The sequence below is a fragment of the Fukomys damarensis genome, unplaced genomic scaffold (genome assembly GCF_012274545.1).
Source record: "Fukomys damarensis isolate Sample0158 unplaced genomic scaffold, DMR_v1.0_HiC HiC_scaffold_19, whole genome shotgun sequence".
Taxonomy (NCBI): Eukaryota; Metazoa; Chordata; class Mammalia; order Rodentia; family Bathyergidae; genus Fukomys; species Fukomys damarensis.
The window spans coordinates 26,757,208-26,776,374 of record NW_022900931.1 but is presented as its reverse complement, the minus strand read 5'-3'; the positions used below and the strand labels follow the sequence as shown (position 1 = coordinate 26,776,374).

At 50.2% G+C, this 19,167-nt stretch overlaps 1 protein-coding gene across 1 annotated transcript in view; it reads right to left on the bottom strand.

Annotated features, from left to right (window-relative positions):
• Positions 1-921: 921 nt before the first annotated feature.
• Ano2 (anoctamin 2) overlaps positions 922-19,167 on the bottom strand; it is a 283,786-nt gene continuing 265,540 nt past the window's right edge. The window contains exons 20-24 of the mRNA XM_010611608.2: positions 16,167-16,319; positions 15,757-15,809; positions 13,739-13,920; positions 3,949-4,054; positions 922-1,879 (exon numbers count right to left, since the gene is read on the bottom strand). Of these exons, the coding sequence (XP_010609910.1) occupies positions 1,607-1,879; positions 3,949-4,054; positions 13,739-13,920; positions 15,757-15,809; positions 16,167-16,319 (767 nt within the window). The 3' untranslated portion in view covers positions 922-1,606. The remainder of the gene's footprint in view (positions 1,880-3,948; positions 4,055-13,738; positions 13,921-15,756; positions 15,810-16,166; positions 16,320-19,167) is intronic.

Here is a 19,167-nt window from a genome sequence, read left to right as displayed (position 1 = left end):
CTCCAAATGGGTGAAACGTTTCAAAGCCCCTGCACTTGAATCCAGTCCCGGCGGCATGCATGAGCAGTAAAATGCCATGTGGCCATGACTGCAGCTGGAGCTGCTTGGATGACTGTTCTGAGCTGCATCTATGCCCTGTCATCCCCAAAGCAGGGGCCACTTTCCAGAGCAAGGGCTGGGGTCAGCACCATCCTGCAGGCGCCAGGAGGAAACAAGACCGGATGGTGGCCGGCACTGGGGACCAGCCACCCAGAGGTCTTCCGCCACCAGGTACGTGGAGTCATCAGGACGGCCTCACTTCTCTGGGAGCCTGGCCCACCATCCGGGCTCCACTGGGCTCCAGTCAGACTGGCTGCCAGGGACTGGGGATGTCTGGAAGGAGTTACCATGGAGCTAGTTCCTGGACAGCAGGAGAGGTGAGGCACGTGGATAAACAACTGTTTGCCTTTTTACTTCCAGCTACTCACGAACATCTTCTCTACAGAGTCCAGGAGCTGCTACAGTTTCCTACATCATTTAGCACTGTGAGACAAAACCTCTTCACCAGCTGGGAGCCCCGCTACCCTTGCATCCTGCACACTTCCTATCTACTTTGTCCTAACTCGGAATCTCCCTATTGCTCCTACCGCCATCTAAAATAGCCACACAATCATTGGCTTCTGGTCTCTTCCTCTCCAGAATGCATGCTCCAACCGAGGCACGGACTCTATTTCTGTCTCTCTGCTGTACCTCTCCTTGGAGAACAATGCCTGGTGCCTAGCAGGAGCTCAATAAATATTCCCAGGAAGGAGTGAAGGGAGAAAGGGAGGGAGGGAGAAAGAGGAAGAAAGAGAAGCAAGTGTGGGAGAGGAGAGGGACGAAAGGGGGAGGGTGAAACAAGGCACCAAAGACAACAATGCACCTTTAAAAAGGATGTGCCCATTTATTTTAAATCTGCATAAAACGACAGTTGGTTGCACCAGCCCCAGGGGCCCCCGTGACATGAGCTGGAGACCAGCCCAGGCTGGACCTGGTCCTCACCACCGTGTCCAGTGTCTGCACACTCAGGACTTTGTATCCACCAAGGCCCATGAGTGCCCAGCTTCCAGTGGCTCAGAGGGGTGTCTGGGGTGATAGGGAGGACGTGGAGTCACTTACAGTGGGGCTGGGACGGGGACTGCCTGTACTTCTCACACAGCCTGTGGTCACCTGGATCCACAGCGAAGAGGGAGAACATGGGGAGAAAGCGCCTGGTGCCTGGGGACTCTGGGACTGGGACAGAGACCCAAGAAGGTGCCAATCCCGCAGAAGGTCACAGCTCAGGAAGGGACTAAGAGAATCTTAAGCTTGAGGTTTCAGAGAAGCGACTCAAGGCTCCTCCTCCTAGCACTCACTCGCTCTTAATGTCCCTTTCTCTATTTTCAGACACTTCGCTTCTGAGCCACTCCCAAGCTGGACCCCGGCGGAGGGAGGAGTGAGCTCGGCTTGCAGTGAACAAACCTTTCAGAGCTTTTGTGATACGGAACAGGTGGCTGTGTGCCACAGGTCTGCCACCGCTGGGTGGGGATTTGCAGCCAGGGCCCTGTGCCAGCCACTGCAGCGCCCCCTGTGGCCGGGCTGGGGCTGCTCAGACGTTGGTGTGCTGGGAGCCAGAAGAAGCCCTGCTGCCAGGTAGGCTCAGGCCCGAGGGAGCTGAGCTGGCTGCGCGGCTCCTCCTGCTGCCGTCCTGGGCTCCCTGGCTCCTCGGGGCCGGCTCATCAGTGAGCCGGAGCTTCTCATGCTCCTCTTTCAGGAAGAAGTCCACCAACAAACTCTTCTCTTTCTTGATCTGGTCGCTGATGTCCGTGGGGATGTCTGGGATCATCCAGTCCACAAGGACGCTCAGGAACATCACCAGGTTCTGTGGAAAGCAAAGGAGAGGGGCTGGGCGGGGCCTGACCTGGGGCCAAGGCCCTTTGAGACTTGGTGGCCATTAGCAGGCCATTGTCCACTCCGGCCCGTTAGGGGCAGTGAGGCCAGTCACCCTGAAGAAGTCCATGCTCATCCCTGCCCCACCACTCGGTGTCCCTGGATGAAGGGCGCCCCTGGCGGAACGGGTGACCCTCCCGCCGGCCTAGCACTGCTGTAAGGTCAGACGTCTTCAAGGGTGCCCGGCACTTGTGAGACTGCCCCAGACACTGTCCTTGCTTCCCTCCAGTGTGGCCTGTAGTGCTGCCCTCCCCTCCTGCCTCAGACGGTCCTCAGGTGCCCCCTCCTGCTCCCTGGCCCGAAGCCTCATGCACTGCAACTCCACAGGTCCTGGCAGGCAGCCTCTGCAGCTGCAGCTATGGAGTTACTGTTTCCTCTCTCCAGCCACTTCTCTCTTCTACAACAGAGACAGCACGCTGGCATTTATGCTGACCCCTGGCCTCCGCCGAACATGCCTCCTACTCCCTTTCTACTGTTCTGCCTCTGTTCACCGCAGCCATGCTGCGGCACTGAGCATCGGGCACCCTGGCGTTAGCTCGCAGCGGGCACCTCTGAGGTTTGCTGCCCGCTCCCTGCACATACACAGGAGGGCAAGGATATCTTTCTCCCAGAACAGTTTCCATTTGCTTGAATGCCACAGGGGCAGGCATGGCCCAAAACGTACTCCCTTTCCTTTCACCATCATCTACTCCGCATTCTCCTCCAGTCGTTCTCAGGCTCTGGTCACACACTTGTGTGTCTGCTGCTCTCTGAGACACCAGGCTGTGTCCAAGTCCCCGAACCTCACGGGCGCCTAGGGAGGGCTGGGAAAGACTTTGGGGACCCGTTACTGCTTCCAGAGGTGCCCCAGCACCGCAGGAGCTGGAGAGCTGCTTCGCTGGGCCCAGGCCCAGGCCTTCCTCCACCTCCCGCAGCGAGTGCCCGTGACATGTGACATGTGGGAGAGAGAGGAGCTTGCAGGCAGGGCCCAGGGGGTCTGAGCACCTTTTCAAGCATATCACCCCATCTCTGCAGGGGAGAACGGCCGCCTTCTTTGGGGGAAAGACGAGCCCATGGGCTTCTCTTCTTCCTGGGCTGGGGTCGGGCAGGATACTTTAGAGCTCCCCAGAGACCTGCCTTCGAGGAATACAAAAGCCTGAGGGACGTGAAGAGAAAAGGGCCCGGGCTTGTGCTCTGGTCTGCTCAAAGGGCGTCAGGACCCCGAGTGGGAACTGGGGGCCTGGACCCGGGAGAATCTCAGGGGCGCAACTGGAGCTGCTCTTGTCACAGACAGGGATCGGGCTCAGGTTGCCATTCATTCCCAGAGGGCTCTGGGCCCTTCCCAACAGCCACCACCAACACTGACAAAGGAGGGTCCTGAGAGCGCAAGAAAAGCGGTGCAGAACCCGAGCTGGGCTGTTTGTCCTACGGCAGCTGAGACTCTGGTTTCAGCCCACTTCCGTTCTCCTTTCTTCATCTCGGAGTAGAATGCAAAGTGTCCCCAGCCTGCAGCATGCTCCACATCTGTCCAGTAACCTTACCCTGTGCTTTATTCTCTTTCAGCAAAGTCCATCCACTAACAGAAGCCCCCTCGGGAGTCCTGCTTCACTGGGGAAGGACAGGCGCCTGTGCCAGAGTAAGCTGACCCCACATCCACAAGTTCCGCATCCTCAGACTCCACAAGTCATGGATCACATGTACCAGAAAGCCAAATTACAGCTGTGCTGAACATGTGCAGGCTTCTTTCTTGTTGTTCCCTAAATAACACACTACAACACTTATTACACAGAATTTATGCTGGATTGGGTATTACCAGTAATCTAGAAATATTTTAAAGCACTCAGGAGGGGATGTGAACAGACTATGTGCAAATACTACACCGTTTTACATGAGAGATTTGAACAACCCTGGGTTTTAGTGTCTGAGGGGCTTGAAACTAGTTCTCCGTGGATACTGTAATAATGTGCATAAAAACCAGAGTGGCCCAGACCCAAGCTGGCCACTCCTGTCTGCACAACTCACCTGGAAGATTATGACGAAAGCCAGTCGGGCAGACAGAACGGACCAGTACTGTTTGGAAAACTCATATGGGTTCGGTGCCCAGGGCGGCTCTCGGTAATCCTTGAACCTGCCCAATGAGAAGCGTGATGTTAAGACCAGGAGGAGACAGAGGAATTAGTGGGACTTCTCTGGGGTCAAAACCCAAGGGTTCAAACAGCCCGCAAGCACTTGGCTTTCAGACTCTGGAAGTAGAGGAAAGAAGGGGAAATCTATGGCCCAACCAGCAAAACCCCACAGAGTAAAAGGATCAAAATCCAAAAACCCTAAAGTCAGTCTGGAAGTGCCTTTTCCTTGTCTCTCTTAACATCTCCACAACTTTCTCAGGTGTCAGGAATCCAGAGGCCCTGAAAGTAACCCAGTGCAGTGGGATCACCCTGGGTCACATTAGTCTGCAGACTCTCAAAGGGCAGGGAGACCCTCACCACCCTATCCTGCCCTGTAGCAGCCTGAGGGCCACGTGAACCTGCAGGCAACACAAGTCACCCCGGCTTCCCCAGAGCCAGCTGCTTTGGGATTCCAGTCATCTGGGGCCTGGCCTGGTTCCCCGACTGCAGTGCTGAACCTGAAGAAGACTGATGCAGCCCAGGCCGGCTAGCCTGGGCGGGAGCAGCTCTCTGCTTTATTAGGCCTGACCACATGATCTAAAAAGCAAAATGTCAGCGCCTAACAGAGCCTGTGCCTCTTTCTCCAGACCCACTGAGAAGCCTCGGGTTTTCCCTCACACTGGCCATTCTACCCCTCTTCTGGAATGACTCATTTTAAAACTAGCTCGATTTCTCAGACTCATGTTTTTCTAAACCTGGAAGAATGACAAGGGCTGGTATCTGAGCTTTGCCCCTTCATAGAATTATCTCCTCTATGGAATTCAACAAATATTTGATACTCAGTAAAAGCAAAATGAGCCCCAGTGACATCAGGCCATCAGTAGGAGGGCGGGGGCTGAGGGAGGCAGGCAAGCGCACTCTCCACGGAAGACCAGTGAGGGAAACCACCACACTCCAAACATGGACTCCATGTTGATCCCAAGCAAAGTGCTTTTTTGGACATCTCTCCTTTTATTTTTCACAACACACACTCAGGCAGGCACTGTTACCCCCACATGACAGCAGGAACTTCAGGGTCGGAGACATGTGGCTTCTTGGTCCAGGTCTCGTGGCCAGTTAGACCAGGCAAAGGGAGGTGACTCCAGCTGAATGCACGCAGTGCCTGCCAGCAGCAGTGTGCAAGCTTTTTGGGCCCCTTCTCTGCACTGAGTACAGCTGTTGCCCTAAAACACCTGTACGAAAACATGGTGACTCCCAACTGTCCAAGGAGAGATGAGAGAAGAGGAGGACAAACGAGAGAGTCGTGGTGAGAGAAAATGGCATGGCAGGAGGCTCAGCAAGAGGAGTCAAACTGAATGGCGGCCGCTCAGCCCTCAGTGAGCACTCGGCAAGAAGCCAAGGGCCTCCCACTCCGGACCCAACTCCCCTTCCAACAGCTGATCACAGCTGCTGTGGGCTTGGTTTGACATCCGGGTGAAAAGCGAAGCTGACTGCAGCCCAACAGAGCACCGTGAGATTAATCACATCCATCCGTGGCTGGGACAGAAACACCGCCAGGTCTAGAAGATCCCTGCCGGGGGTGGGGACAGGGTGGCCAAATGAGTAGGGGTGTCCTGGTGGGAAAAGGCACGGCTCACTGCCCTCCTGCTGTCTCCAGAGAGGGGGCAATGGCCAGGGACAGCTGAGCTCTCTGCTCTGGAAACCTCCAGAGGTCGTGTGCACACCCGCACATGCACACACACTCACACACACACATACATACACCCACACCCCTGGCCACGGGGACATCCCTCCCCGAGTTCAGCCCAATCCCTCTGGCTGCAATGAAAGTCCATTTCTCCCCTTCTCTAACTCCGTCTACGAAGGAACAGCTGCTCACTGACCTCAGTATAACAGCCATTGCTCACTCCGCTTTTTTCCAGTCTGAAAAGAATCCATAAATAATCTGATGCTGGTTCCACCTCTGCTGCTAACTTACCACAGCTTTTGGAAATGTCACTTTGCCCTGTCTAAGTGTCCAAAACATGTTTTGAATCTAACAGGCACATCCATCTAATCGATGCTCTGGGGAAAGAGTAACGCAAAGATCTGTCCAGAAAGTTCTCCCTGAAAATACCTTGAAGCAGATAAGCCAGGGATGGCTCTGCTAGATACTAAAGGGGAAACCATACTGCAGAAAAGAATAGTGAGCCACTTAATGAATGTTGCATCTGTTCACATTTTTCTTCCTAAATCTAGCTTTTAAAAAACTATGACCTACATTAAGAAATATATTTTGTATTGATGGTGTACACATATATTACTAAAATAAAAATTACACAAAACACTTATCCTTGCTGTACTCAACTTTAGACCAGCCTATACTATGCTAGTACCCATGAAATGTTGTTTGCAATTCATGAAAGTGATTTCCTAATCAATCCACTAATGAACCATGATTCATCACTGAAAAACACCAATTCCAGTTATCACCCACCAGCCAAGTGAATAACTGGTTGTTTACATGCCAACCTAAATTCATATTTCATCATTTTCAAAAATTTCACCCGAAGAATAGGCTAATCAAATGTTTTCACTAAGTAACTAGAAAACACTAATTAAACAGAGATAATTAGCGTTAAGAACTGAAACATTCATAGAAGACAGGTGGCTAATGAACTTAATTGTTTCCCCGCTTCGATAACGGTCTGTGTTGTTTGTTTTTATTTCTATGCCCGGCCCCGAGCCCGAGCGTTGAGAAATGTTCACAGTGCCGCTGAGTCAGAAGAGCAGAGTGTGAGTGCTGCTGTCCCCGCTCTGGCTGTGCGTTCTTCACACAGGTGTCCTCCTGTGTGTCACCCAAGTAGTAGAGGCCTGGTCCCCAGCATGATGCCGTGAGGAGGCAATGCCCAGCGGGATGTTTGGGTCCTCAGAGACACGTCCCTGAAGGAGGCTGTGGGGCCCCGGTCCCCCTCTTCTCTGCTCCGTGGCTGCAGAGCAAGCGGCCCTGCTGTGTCACACCCTCCCACCCCATGCACTGCTTCACCAAAGGCCAGGAGCCAGGAGGCCCGTGAGCCATGGAGGCGAATCTCCAAACTGCAAGCTCAAATCCACCTTCACTCTACGCAAGTTGATTATCTCAGGTGTCTGGAGTAGTGATAGAAAACTAAGTAACACAGTCCTCTTATACCTCACATTCATCATACCCCATGTTCTCATCTATAAAATGGGTCCAAACTTCCTAACAGAGTAGTTATGAAGAAAAATACCAGTGTACAGAATTTGGAATACTCCCTGGCATATCAGAACTCAGTCAACACAGGCTGAATGTCCCATTTCTGACACTCCCAGGACCAAGGTTTTTTTCAGATTTCAGATTTTTTTCCATTTTTATAGACATAAATGGAATATTTTTTATACATAATGAGATATCTTGGGGGTGAAACTCAAGTTTAAATACAACATTTATTTTTACACATCTTACTCATTTTAAACACATAGCCTGAAGTTCCTTTTATACATTTTTAATAATTTTATGTGTGAAAAAGGTTTCATGGTGCAGAATTTTCTACCTCTCACATAAGGTCAGCACTGACATAGTCTCAGAGTTCAGAGCATTTCCGGATTGGATTTTTAGAGAAGGAATGCTAACCCAGAGCTGCTATTTTTTCTCTTTTTACTGAAGATAGCTTACGAGGCACACTTTTGTCAAAGGAGGATGGGGCATACAGACTGTCACCCCCAGCTCCCGCTGCCTCCTCGGGGTTTCTGAGCACTCACATCCCAGATGAGGACCCACACAGCTGCCGGAGTTCTCAGAGCCACACCCGGTCAACGGCACAAAGTAGGCTCTGCTCACATGGATGGGAGGAGGCCCTGAGGCTTCTCGGGGGGTCCATTCCCAGCAGCAACTCAAAGGCCCTACAACATCTGACCCACTCCCCTGGCTGGGGGAGCCCAGGACTCCAGGAGGGGCTACAGCACCCAGTGAACTCCCCTCATCAAGTCAGTTTCCTGTACCTATGGCTGTGACCCAAAGAGAATGAGATTGACCATCGGGGTATAATTTGGGGGATATTCCTAGACTTTACCTGCACCCTTCCAGTCTGTTATTTTCTTTGCTCTTTAACAATTTTGAGAGTTCTCTGAGTCTTCTAAGAGAGATTTTCAATTAGGAGACAAGTAGAGGGTCTGAAACCCAAGTGTGAGCCTAGAGTGGCTGTCTTATTAACGGACAGACCCTGAGGAAGTTGCTCCACATCTACGATCCTCAGCTTTCTAGTCTATACCATGGGACCAACGCAATGCACGGCACAGTGCTGACGACATACAAGGTGCACACCTGGGCCCTCACCCTCACGAGCAAAGGAATACATGTACGTGTGTGTGTGTGTGTGTGTGTGTGTGTGTGTGTGTCGAATGACAAAGAAAACACATGGAGAACTTAATGCATGCACAGACCCTCTCACCCCCATGAATGAAGGAATACAAAGGAATCTGTTTATGTGTGGTAGGCACATGGAATGTTAGAGAAAGACACGGACTAGTAAGGCAATCTTTGTGAGTGGGATTTCTGAAGTCTCCCATGGAAAATGGATACAGTGATTTCTCCTGGGAGATGATGACTGGGGTATGGACTGAGAAGAGAGCCTTTCTTTATCATTTATGAACATGTATCACAGAATACTTTCATAATAAAGATGGTCATAATTTTAAAAGAATAGCAACAATATTCAGTTGACCAGAATACATTTCTGTACTGAGTTTCTAGGAGCAAAACTACAGTCTCACCTAGGACAGACTCCCATATAATAAGCAAAACTGCTACAAAAGCTGACATTGGAATTTGGGTTTAAAATTATAGAAATATCTTCTAACTATGAAAAATCATTATCACCTAAGTTGAATTTAGACATTACCTAAACAAATAAGGTTTCTGTTAATTCAAACTACATTTATCATTACAGAACAGGCCTGAGAAAAATTACTTTAAAGATTCTACAAGTTTGTATTATGTTAGTGCATGAAGATGCTGGGGAAACCTTCCCACACATTCACCACCCCAGTTACAATCGGGAAGATTCTAGGGATGGGCAGGGCTAGGGTGCAGACGCACAGAGCTGGAGTGGCTGCCTGTAATGCTCAGAATTTTCACAGGTAGAGATTAATATATTACATGGGTTCTTAAGATTTTTTTAAGCAGAAAAGAATCTCTGGAGCTTTGTTATTCCAAAGTCCTTATTTTCACAGATGAGGAAACAGAGGCACAGAGAGGAGAGAGGCACTCACACCTCAGATGCCCTCATTCCTCACCAGAGCCTCGCTGCAGGTGACAAAAGACAGTGGCAGCCGCCAGGATTCATTAATGCAAAATCAAACAGGGAGGGGGGCGCCAAAGCAGAGAGGTGGAGCTGGTCACCGTCCGTCAGCACGGGTTTTCCTTTTGGAGGAGGTGTTAAGTTATACAAGGAGTCAGTTATTCCATGCCTCTGAGCTGCAAACAGAGGTGTGTAGGAAAGCTTTGCAGTAGCCCCAAGGGAAATGAATGTCATATTCATGCTAAGTACAACAACATACGATATTTTAGGCCATCTGAATGACTTCAAACTGCCGTCTGAAATTGGCCTTTAGCAAAGGGAAACAGTTCAAGCAATTAGGAACTAATGAGAACCTGTCAGTCCAGTGGCTGGTAAAGACCAGGAATGCCAGCACCTGGAAAAGCTGACGCCCTCTCTGGTGCTGGAACAGGTGGGAGGCAGCCATGGGCTGGGAGGGAAGCGGCCTCTTCAAAGCTATTTCTCAGCACCTTGGGGCAGGGGAGTCCCTGGGGAGAGCTCAGCAAGAGCCAACTGAGGATGCTGTTTCTGGGGGCTCCACTCCTCCAGATGGGGGCCCCCCATTAGGCTCCTGGAGTGAGTAGAGCTGTGAGACCACATCACCACCCAGGCCCTGGCACAGTGAGCTCTCTGGTCACTTCCTGGTGAGCCGAGAGGCTGGCCACTGTCTGTCCTCCAGGAAGTGGTGGCCTTTGACCCTCCCAAATGGTCACTAGTCGTGCCAGCAGCTTGACACTTCAGGACTGTTTACGATGGGGCAGTTCTGCGGCAGCACTCTGATAGCTGAGGCCAGCGTTACTCTAAAAATGCTGAAAATGCATCTCAAAATCTCAAATGGGCAGCCAGAGACTTGTCCTAACTTTTATTTCTATTTTTAAGACACCTCTCTCTCTCCCTGGCAAGGCTAGGGTTACAGCACAAGACCTCAGTCTTAGTTGGCTACATTTATCTCCAGAGGTCACCGAAAGCTAAGAATAAGAAGGGTCATCGAGTTCCCAGAAAATCAGGACAAACTTCATTTTCCACCACGGAAGCAATTATAAAAAACACTGGCTCTGGGGCTAGCTGTGGGGTCGTCGCTGCTTCTCACAGCCTTTCTGTTATAGCCTCTGCCCCTCCTCCCTCTCCCCTCCCACCATCCCCACCCCCAAGGGCTCAGCAGCCAGTCACCCATGGGGCTCAGCCACACAGTTGCGGGGGGGGGTGTTCCACAGGAGGACCCCCAGGGCCTCCTCATTCTTCAAGGTTCTGGCCCTGGAAGCCACCTCCCACCTGGGGTTGGTACAGAGCCTCCTCCCCATCCTCAGAGCTCTCATAGCTCCCTGCCCATACCCAACTGCCAACTATTAAAGCCGTATTTTAATTGCTCGCTCACCTACTCATCTCCATCCTCTAGATTTCTGGGGGAGGGCACTGTACTACCTCTTGTTCTTTATGATACAGCCAATGGCGAACCTGTAGTGGGGTCTCAGGGCATTTGCATATGAACCTGGAATCCTCACCAGCACTGAGAGTCAGGGAAGGGATGAATGCTCCAAGAGTGGTTTTAGTTTGATCTTAGGATGATTCACATTCTGCTGATAAATGTTCTTGGCAGAAGCCTAGAGTTAAAGTGTATTTCCTATGTATGTACCCATGATCCCACCTACTTGTATGAACGACAGAGAGAAGACTTCTGGGGCTTCACTGCTACCTGGAAGTGCAGTGGGAGACACAGGAAAGCTGGATTGGACCCGTGTTCATCAAGATGCCCTGTGGTCCTAGGACATTTGTTTTAGCCGAGTACTACCTATGTGCCGTGGACTCTCACCACAACTGACAAGACATCATAAGTTGACAATGCAGTCAGCGTGGGATGAGCTGCAGCTGGGTAACAGAGAAAGGCTGCACTTGGGTGGACCAAGTTGATTGGATGAAGCCTTGTCTAAAATTAGACCTACACTCCACTTCGAATTTGGGGCCATCAAAATTCCTTTCTGTCCAAGCTAGTCTGACCCACTAATCTGGTAAGCCACTCAGAGGTGCCATGGGGAGATCTGACAGCCAGGAGCAAGGTCAGACCCTGGTGCTATGACAGACATGCACTGCTAGAGCAACTAGAGACACCACTAGCACCAGCCTCGCTGGCCTGCACAAATCGTGCTGGCCCTGTGTCTGCCTCTCTCGGGAGTGGAGGCCGTGCTCTTGGAGTGATATGAATTGTAGTGAGGAACTCTCACCAGGAGCTTCCATAATCTTACAGAACCCCTCAACATGGAGAGCCTCGGTTTATTTGTTTCTTTTTTTGTAGAATGGGGAGTTGCGACCTGATGATTTCTGTGATCATTTCTGCTTATAGATATGTTCTGTTAGCAAGTAAGAGGAGGGAGAAGGAGTAAGAGCAGGTACTAGGGGAAAGGGATATGAGCAAAATAATCACACACATTGAAACCCCCAATAGGAAACTGGGATGGGTGAGGGGTGACAGAGGAGGTGGTGAAAATGTTCAAACGATGTTATGTACATGTATGAATGGCTAAAATAAAACCCACCAATAAAAAAGGAAAAGGAAAAATGATTTTTATAACTCTCACTTTTCAATGCCTACTGTTTACTGAAAGTGGTGAGTAGCCTCACAGCCCCTACTGGAGGAGCCCCTCTGTGCTGTGGATCCACAGACCGAACTCCAGCAGCACAGCCAGCCAGATAGGAGGGGTCCCCAGCAGTACACAGTCCAGTGGAAAACCTGCCTATGATCGGGCCAGATGTTAAAAACCTGAGACATCTAGGCTTACACAAACTGATGGGTAAATTTATTCATCGATTCTTGGTCTGGTCTCTGCTCTTTCATCTTCTACTGGTTGTCTCGAGTCAAACTCTGATGTTACCCTAAGACCAGGACACTCTTTTAGCTTCATCACAGACCGGTGCATCGTGGACTGGTGACATCGGAGCTGGGAAGGCAACACCATTTTCTCTCTCCCACAGTCTCAGATTACTGAATCTGAACCTAGCCACTGTCTCACTGTGGCTGACCCTGTGTGCCAAGCTGTCCCAGGCAGAGAAGCAGGACAGACAGACATACGAAATCATTGCTGCCATAAACACAAGGAAAACCAGCACCTCTCTGATGGGGCATTGGCAGATTCTACATAAGATGCTGCTGAGGTGGTCTGAGAAGGCTTTATTCTGGTGCCACAATATCTTTCCTGTGCATTTGTCATTGTTGTGAAGACCTCTGACCAAGGTCTTTTTAGGCACATCACTCAACCAGCCACAAAAGGATAAAATAAGCCCCTGTACTCCTGTCTTTATTTGCCCTTCTGGGATAACAGTAAGGGGTTTTCTGTTTCTTGGTTTCAGAGGCCCTTGTGTGATCACACCCCCTACCTCTCTCCAGATTTCCAGTTTAGCATGTCTAGGAGTTAGATTGTCCCTTAGCTTCTCCACTGTCATGAACGCAACTGAAGTCAGATTCATCAGACATCATATGCACCATAGGATTCGGTTCTCTTAGCATCTCCCCCATCCCTTTCGATGAAACTACAATTTCCTAGTTGCCAGACTCTGAAATGTTCCTTTTTTCAGCCTCACTCCTGTGTCTCCTGTCTCCAGATTTGCAGTACATTGTATTAATTAGCTCATGTCCTCCCTTTCTCTTAATTTTTCCTGTCACCATGGTCTCTGCCCAGAATTGTCTGTGTCTTATACCACGGTTCCACTGCTGCTGTCCACCTTCCTCTCTGCGGTCGCATCAATTTTCCTAAACCGCCTTTTATCCTCCCAATCCATGACATTAAAAGGGCCAGTATCTTGCTATTGCATCACATTAAAATTCCCATCAGATTCTGAAGCCTCCCCTTTGTGTACTCCATCATACCAAAGTCAGCAACATCTAGGCTTAGGCTATTCTAGGATTTTCAGTATATATTGTATCTCCTACATCCTTCACCATTATTATCTTCCAAGCATCCTCTGTGTTAACCACATGGCCTGGCCCCAAAATGCTTATCTAACACCCCAAATTCCTCCCCACCACCATGCCTTGGCCCCTTGTGGAATAGTCTCCCTTCCTGTCCTCTGACTTCCCACAGCCCCCCCCCCAGAAAGTGTCCCTGTGATTATAGCCTCCTCTGCACATCCACCGTGCTCCTGTCCACATGCTTTCTGCCACCTGGCCCTTTCCATCCCTTTCAATGAGGGCAAAGCTACATAGTTCCCAGCCTGTTCCAAAGCATCTACCACAAGGCGCTGATGAATATCTGCTGATGCTTCCCAGTCAATTTCTAACAACTGCTGGAGAGGAGCAGGAGAAGGAGGGACAGGAGAATGATGTAACTCCAGGTCATCTGGATAACTATTTCACTCTGCTGCTCCGGTCCTCCACAGCCCTCCTCCTCCAGGTCACTGTACCTGCAGAAGTGAACCTCCTGGTCGAACTGTGAGTTCTCTGGCTGCGTCCCCTCCTTCAGCTGGCTGACATTGAAGAAGGAGAGTGTGTGGTTCACAAAGCCATGCAGAGTCCCGTTGTGACTGTAGGAGTACTGGTACACCAGGCGGGGGATGAAGTCGGAGGTGACGGCAATGACGAACGCCTAAGGGACAGAATCACAAGCACGAGGCACAGTCAGAGTGGACACTGTCCAGAGGGGGCGGGCGGCACCTGACCAGGGTCTTCCGCTCTTGGGCTTTCTGTTAAGAGGGGCTGCTGTGGCTCACAGAAGCACATGCACACGTCTCCTGGCTTTCCATCTGTGATCTGTGTGGTGGCAGCCAAGACAGGGGACTGCAATGAGGACAGCAGTAGGGGCTAAGTCAACCTGGACCAGTGTGTACTAGAAGGACGAATCTACCTCTGAGCTATCTGAATGGACACTGTGGTTGTCAGAGTGCAAAGTGTTCTGGGGGAAATCACCTGTTGTGACAAAAATGTCACACAGAGCAACAGGCAAGGAATTGAAACAGCCATGATGAACATCCATCCACTCCATGGGCACGAGAAGACCAGGAGTAGGAGTTCATGGTTCCCTCGACTTGATCATCCTTTCTCAGCACATTCTAGCACGGCATGGAATAGAAGTTGTTCTTTTATCCATTTTCCCTTAGGAAAAGTGAGATCCAGAGAAGGGAGGAAATACTGCTATCTGGAGCCAGCCAGACTTCACACAGCATCTGGCACATCTAAGTGCTCTATAAATGTCCACGGAGCAAACAATGTGGCCAGTGAGTGATTGCATATCTGAATGTGGAGGTGCTTTCTACAAAGAAAATCGTCAATCTTTTTGACAGGTGTTTATACTGTAGTCTGCACCAACAATTAAAGACCCTTAAAAATGTCACAAAGATACTGTTTTCTGAATGTGGTGGGACTGTGGCTGGCCGTGACCATATTTGAGAATGAAGAGCACACGTATAGTAACCACGAGAACTTGCTGATGTCCCCTGCATCCCCTTTAGTTTCCAGAACAATTCAGTTTGCTGAGTACTGTTCCTGGGTCCCACTTTACAGGTGAGTAAACAAGGCTCAGAGAAGACAGTAAGGTAATACCCCCCTTGGTTCTGTGTTCTAGTTGGAGTGGCTAACACAGAGGGCTTCTTTTCTAGTGGACACGAAGGAGAGTAACTACTAACATGTGTTCCAAACATTACTTTCTAAGTGTAAGATGTGTGCTTCCAGTGCTAGAACCTTCCAAACACAAGGAACTAAATTTCTCTGTTTCTCCCCAGACTTGTCCAGTCCGTTCTATTTTCTTAGCAGGGAACCAGGCCAGATCAAGAATTAATGCTTCCCTCTGAAAGGAACCTAGGCTGTGGCTCTCCTGAAGTGAACCAAACTGATTGATATTTTCTTGGGATGTAGGATAGGAGGTCCAGAATGCAAAACAAAGGGCTACTGGCCAGCGTCTGGCAAGATTTCCTCTGCAAGGTGGCCACATCCAACAGGGCCACTAAGGTCACACAAGATGAGGCGGTCATCCTTCTTGTCCCAACCTATACCACCGCACTCCGTGGGGATAATTAAGGCTTTACACTGACAGCTGGAGGACAGTAATTAGGAACTGCAGCCTGGGCAATACTCCAGGTATTATTTAACTCCAGAGAAAGAAAGGAGATGGCCAGATACGTAGAATTCTTTTCTCATTATTCTTGGCTCTGAAGAAAGATTGGATTTTGACTATTAGGAATGCATTCTGATAGATAATTACCTTTCTTTCACTTACTTTTCAGTGAAATGTAAAAACTCGCACAGCTCTGGGGACCTCATGATGAGCTACAAGGCGGGCCCGCCCCTTAGCCAGGGGGTAGCTTAAATAGCACTGCAAATGGAAAAGGCTAGAGATGACAGAGGGTGGTTTCCTGCTTTGAAGAGCTCAACTCAGACGGGAGCACCGCCCACAGAGCCCGGTGTCCCGAGTAGGGTGTATACTTACGTTGATGATCACAGAGAACTTGCCGATTCCGGAGAGAATGTCAAACCAAATTCCTGTAAGACAGAAAAGAGGGTGATCACTCCTGTCCCCAGTCCCCCAGTAACAAGACAACAGCTTGGGGAGACATTCTGTGGACAAGTTACCAGGGCAGGCTGGCTGGGCACCTGAGCGGGCTTGTCTGCAAAGACTTCAGTGCCCTTCTGTGTGCAAGTTAGGGGTACAAGGGAGGATGGATCAGGCAGCCTCCAGAGGTTCCCTCATCCATCCAAGGATGTGAGGATGAAGAACACAAAGATGCAAGGAGACCACAGCTTTCCCAGCCCTCATTCCTGAGCAGTGCAAGGGAACTGGTGGGAAAAGCCACCCGCAAGGTGGGACGAGGGCCTGTGGCCTCCAAGTGGTTGACATACCAATATCTTTGGTTCTCACAGCATCCGGCCGTCTCAGCTCTGTGATAAACTTTTTCGCATCAAGCCGCACTTCGATGACATTGTTGAGAAGGGCAAACACAGGCGCCAGAGGAAAGGAGGCCACAAAGAGAGTAACAAAACCGAACTGGATGACTAGGAGAAAAAGCAGCACAAGAGGTGTCACCGGAAGAAGCAGGTGCTGGATTAAATCTGCCTTGCACTGTGGCCCTCGGTCTCTCTCCCCAGGGCCCGATTTGCTCCTGCACCACTCCCGTGGGCCTTCCCTTCTCAGTACCTTCCGCCATCAGGCCATGCTGTCACTTGGGAGCAAAGCTCTGGAGTGGGCACAGTCAGGAGCCAACGCAAACGAGAAGCAGGGATTATGACTCTTTCCTTTCAGGCTTCCTCTACCTCCAGTCAACAACCCTCTTCCTCTACTAAGAGATCGGCAAACTTACTCAGCAAAGGGCCAGACAGTAGGTGTTTTAGGGTTTGTGGACTGCACAGAATTGTGGCAACAACTCAAGAGCAGCCCGAGACAACATATCAACAGGTGGGCTTGGCTGTGCTCCAATAAAACTTTATTTACAAAAGCAACAAATAAAAGCAAGCTGGATTTGACCCATAGGCCACAGTCTGCCAACTCTTGATGAAACTTTAGAGAAACACCTCCCAAATGTGGACTCTTCTTGCCACAGCTGTAGTCCGTGCCTTTCTTTGGAAAGTGTATTCATTCATCACAAGCTTGTGGGGCATTCTCTCAATGGCAGACACTGTGCCAAGTACTTAAGGAGGCAAAGGTCTGGTCCTGCCTTCCAGGAGCTAGTTTCGAGGGGGGACATAAAGATGAACAAAGGTGGAAAAATGGGTTTTCCTTTTTTCTTTTTCTGAGAGAGAGAGAAAATGTGCCAGAGACAGAGGAGAGCGACAGAGCTAAAGTCCGCTGTGGGTGGGGCCTAAGGATAGCTCTGTTCATGGCCCCCAAGCACTGTCTGCAAAGACTGGCTGGCAGCTTGCTGAAAATTGAACTGCAGAGAGCAGGCTGGGCTGCAGAAGCAACGTGAGCCAGGGTGCGTGGCAGTCTGCGATGGTCATGTGGCAGGAACTGCACCCCCCAACATCTCCCAACTGCTGTCCTCCTGACCAGTTTCCCCAGGCTTCCAGCAAGCAACCACAGTGATCTGACACTGCTGCCCACCCAGCAGTCAAGCCTGGGCCCTGGTACTGACTGCTCAGCTGGCCAATGGGGTGGGAGAGGCAAAGAAACTTCAAACACAAGCCCTGGGAGCCAGTTTCAAATGCAGTTTACTGTATCTTTTAAATGACACTTTGCAGAGGAATTCACTTTGGAGACAGGGTAGGGATAAGGGCAGAGCAGGTAAAGGGGGATAGAATAAACAAAGAAAGCAAAACAGAAGTTGTATCAATTTTGTAAAACCTGTAAAGTGCATGTCTGTATTTAAGTACATATATGGGGGTATTGCTATTTCTGGAGCTCAAAGTTGATCCTGATGCTAATGAGCTCAGCTCAACAGAGCAAACATTCTTATCACGAGCTTCCTGAAGCATAGTTGTATAATTCTGCGGAGGCCCAGGAAGGGCTTGGAATGGAGCTGGTGAGGTAGGAAAGGCGCAGTGTATTTCGGAGTGATCAAAAATATGCGCAGCATGGCCTCGCATGCACCCAGTAATCCAACATCCGCCCTGGACTACAAGGGACATGGGACTTCCCCCTCCTCTTCGTTTGCAGGACTCCAGAGGCAGTAAGGAAATGCTGTCCTCTAGGAGCATGCTCCATCTGATTTCTTACCTTCACAAACTCCAGACACAGCTCTCTTTCTCTCTTCTACCAACTAGTCCTCTTCTGGGGACAGCTTTATGCTAATACTTCCCATCAACTATTCTGGTCCCACAGCTGAAAGCCAGGCCTTCTTCCCTGGCCACAGGAGTCCACATGGTGAGCCCTGGACAACCTTGGGAGAGTGGTGTAGCCAAGAGTGACACTGGGCCCGCAGTGACACAGCATTCCTGTCCCCCCTCTGCTGTTACTTCAGGGTATCCTGGCCCGAAAAAGCTGTGCCCTGCAGCTAGAGGGCATTCTGAGCATTGGCAGGGTTTAGTCCAAAGAAGCAAAAACAAATAGCAAGGTTTGTTTTAATCTTAGGGAGGAAAAAGTATACATAAAACCACTCTAGTGTTGCTCTTTCAGGCAAAGGCCGGAAGTGTTGCACGTCAGATGCCAGCCCCTCTGGGGTCACTGCCACAGTGATCTGCCACAATGATGGGAGCCTTCACCTACACCCAGATTTCTTTCTAAAAACAGCAAACCTTCCTTCAGATAAGAACAGCACCGGAAATCCTCAATGTGCTGCCTAATAGAAACCAGGTTGGCCTGACCAAGAACACACTAAACCTGGCCAAGCCAATTAGGAAGGAATCCATAAGCTGATTTTCATCTAAATCTTTACAAAGCCTGCTATAAAGTGCTCCAGAAATACTGAGTTGGAAACACAAAGCCTGGCAGTGCTTCTGGGAATAACCCCACTGGTTTTCTCCCCTCACACACCAGCAGTCAAGAGCCTTCTAAAACAACCACCAGTCCTAGTGCTGGAGACAGCTAAAACCATGAGTGACTACCTAGGTTTAGGTCAACATGACAAGGAAGAGTGGGCTCAACAAAACAAGACGGCATCCAGCAGACACTCCGGGATGATCTGCTCAGAGAAGGAAAACAGTGCAGGAGGCAGAAGAGAATGGGCTTGCCAGGACTGGCAGCAAAGATCTCAGAGCAACAAATCCCTGCCTTTCCACTCATTTACTTGGAATTCTTCAGCAAAAATATCTACCCTCTGTCACACACACAAACCCCAAAGCCCCAGCCGTAGGCCTGGCATTCGAGACCCTTTAGGATGTGACCATAATTCTTCCCCAGACTCACTTCCTCCCCCACCCCTGGATTCTGTGCATGCTTAGGGCTAGGGTTTAGCCGGAATGCCGGACA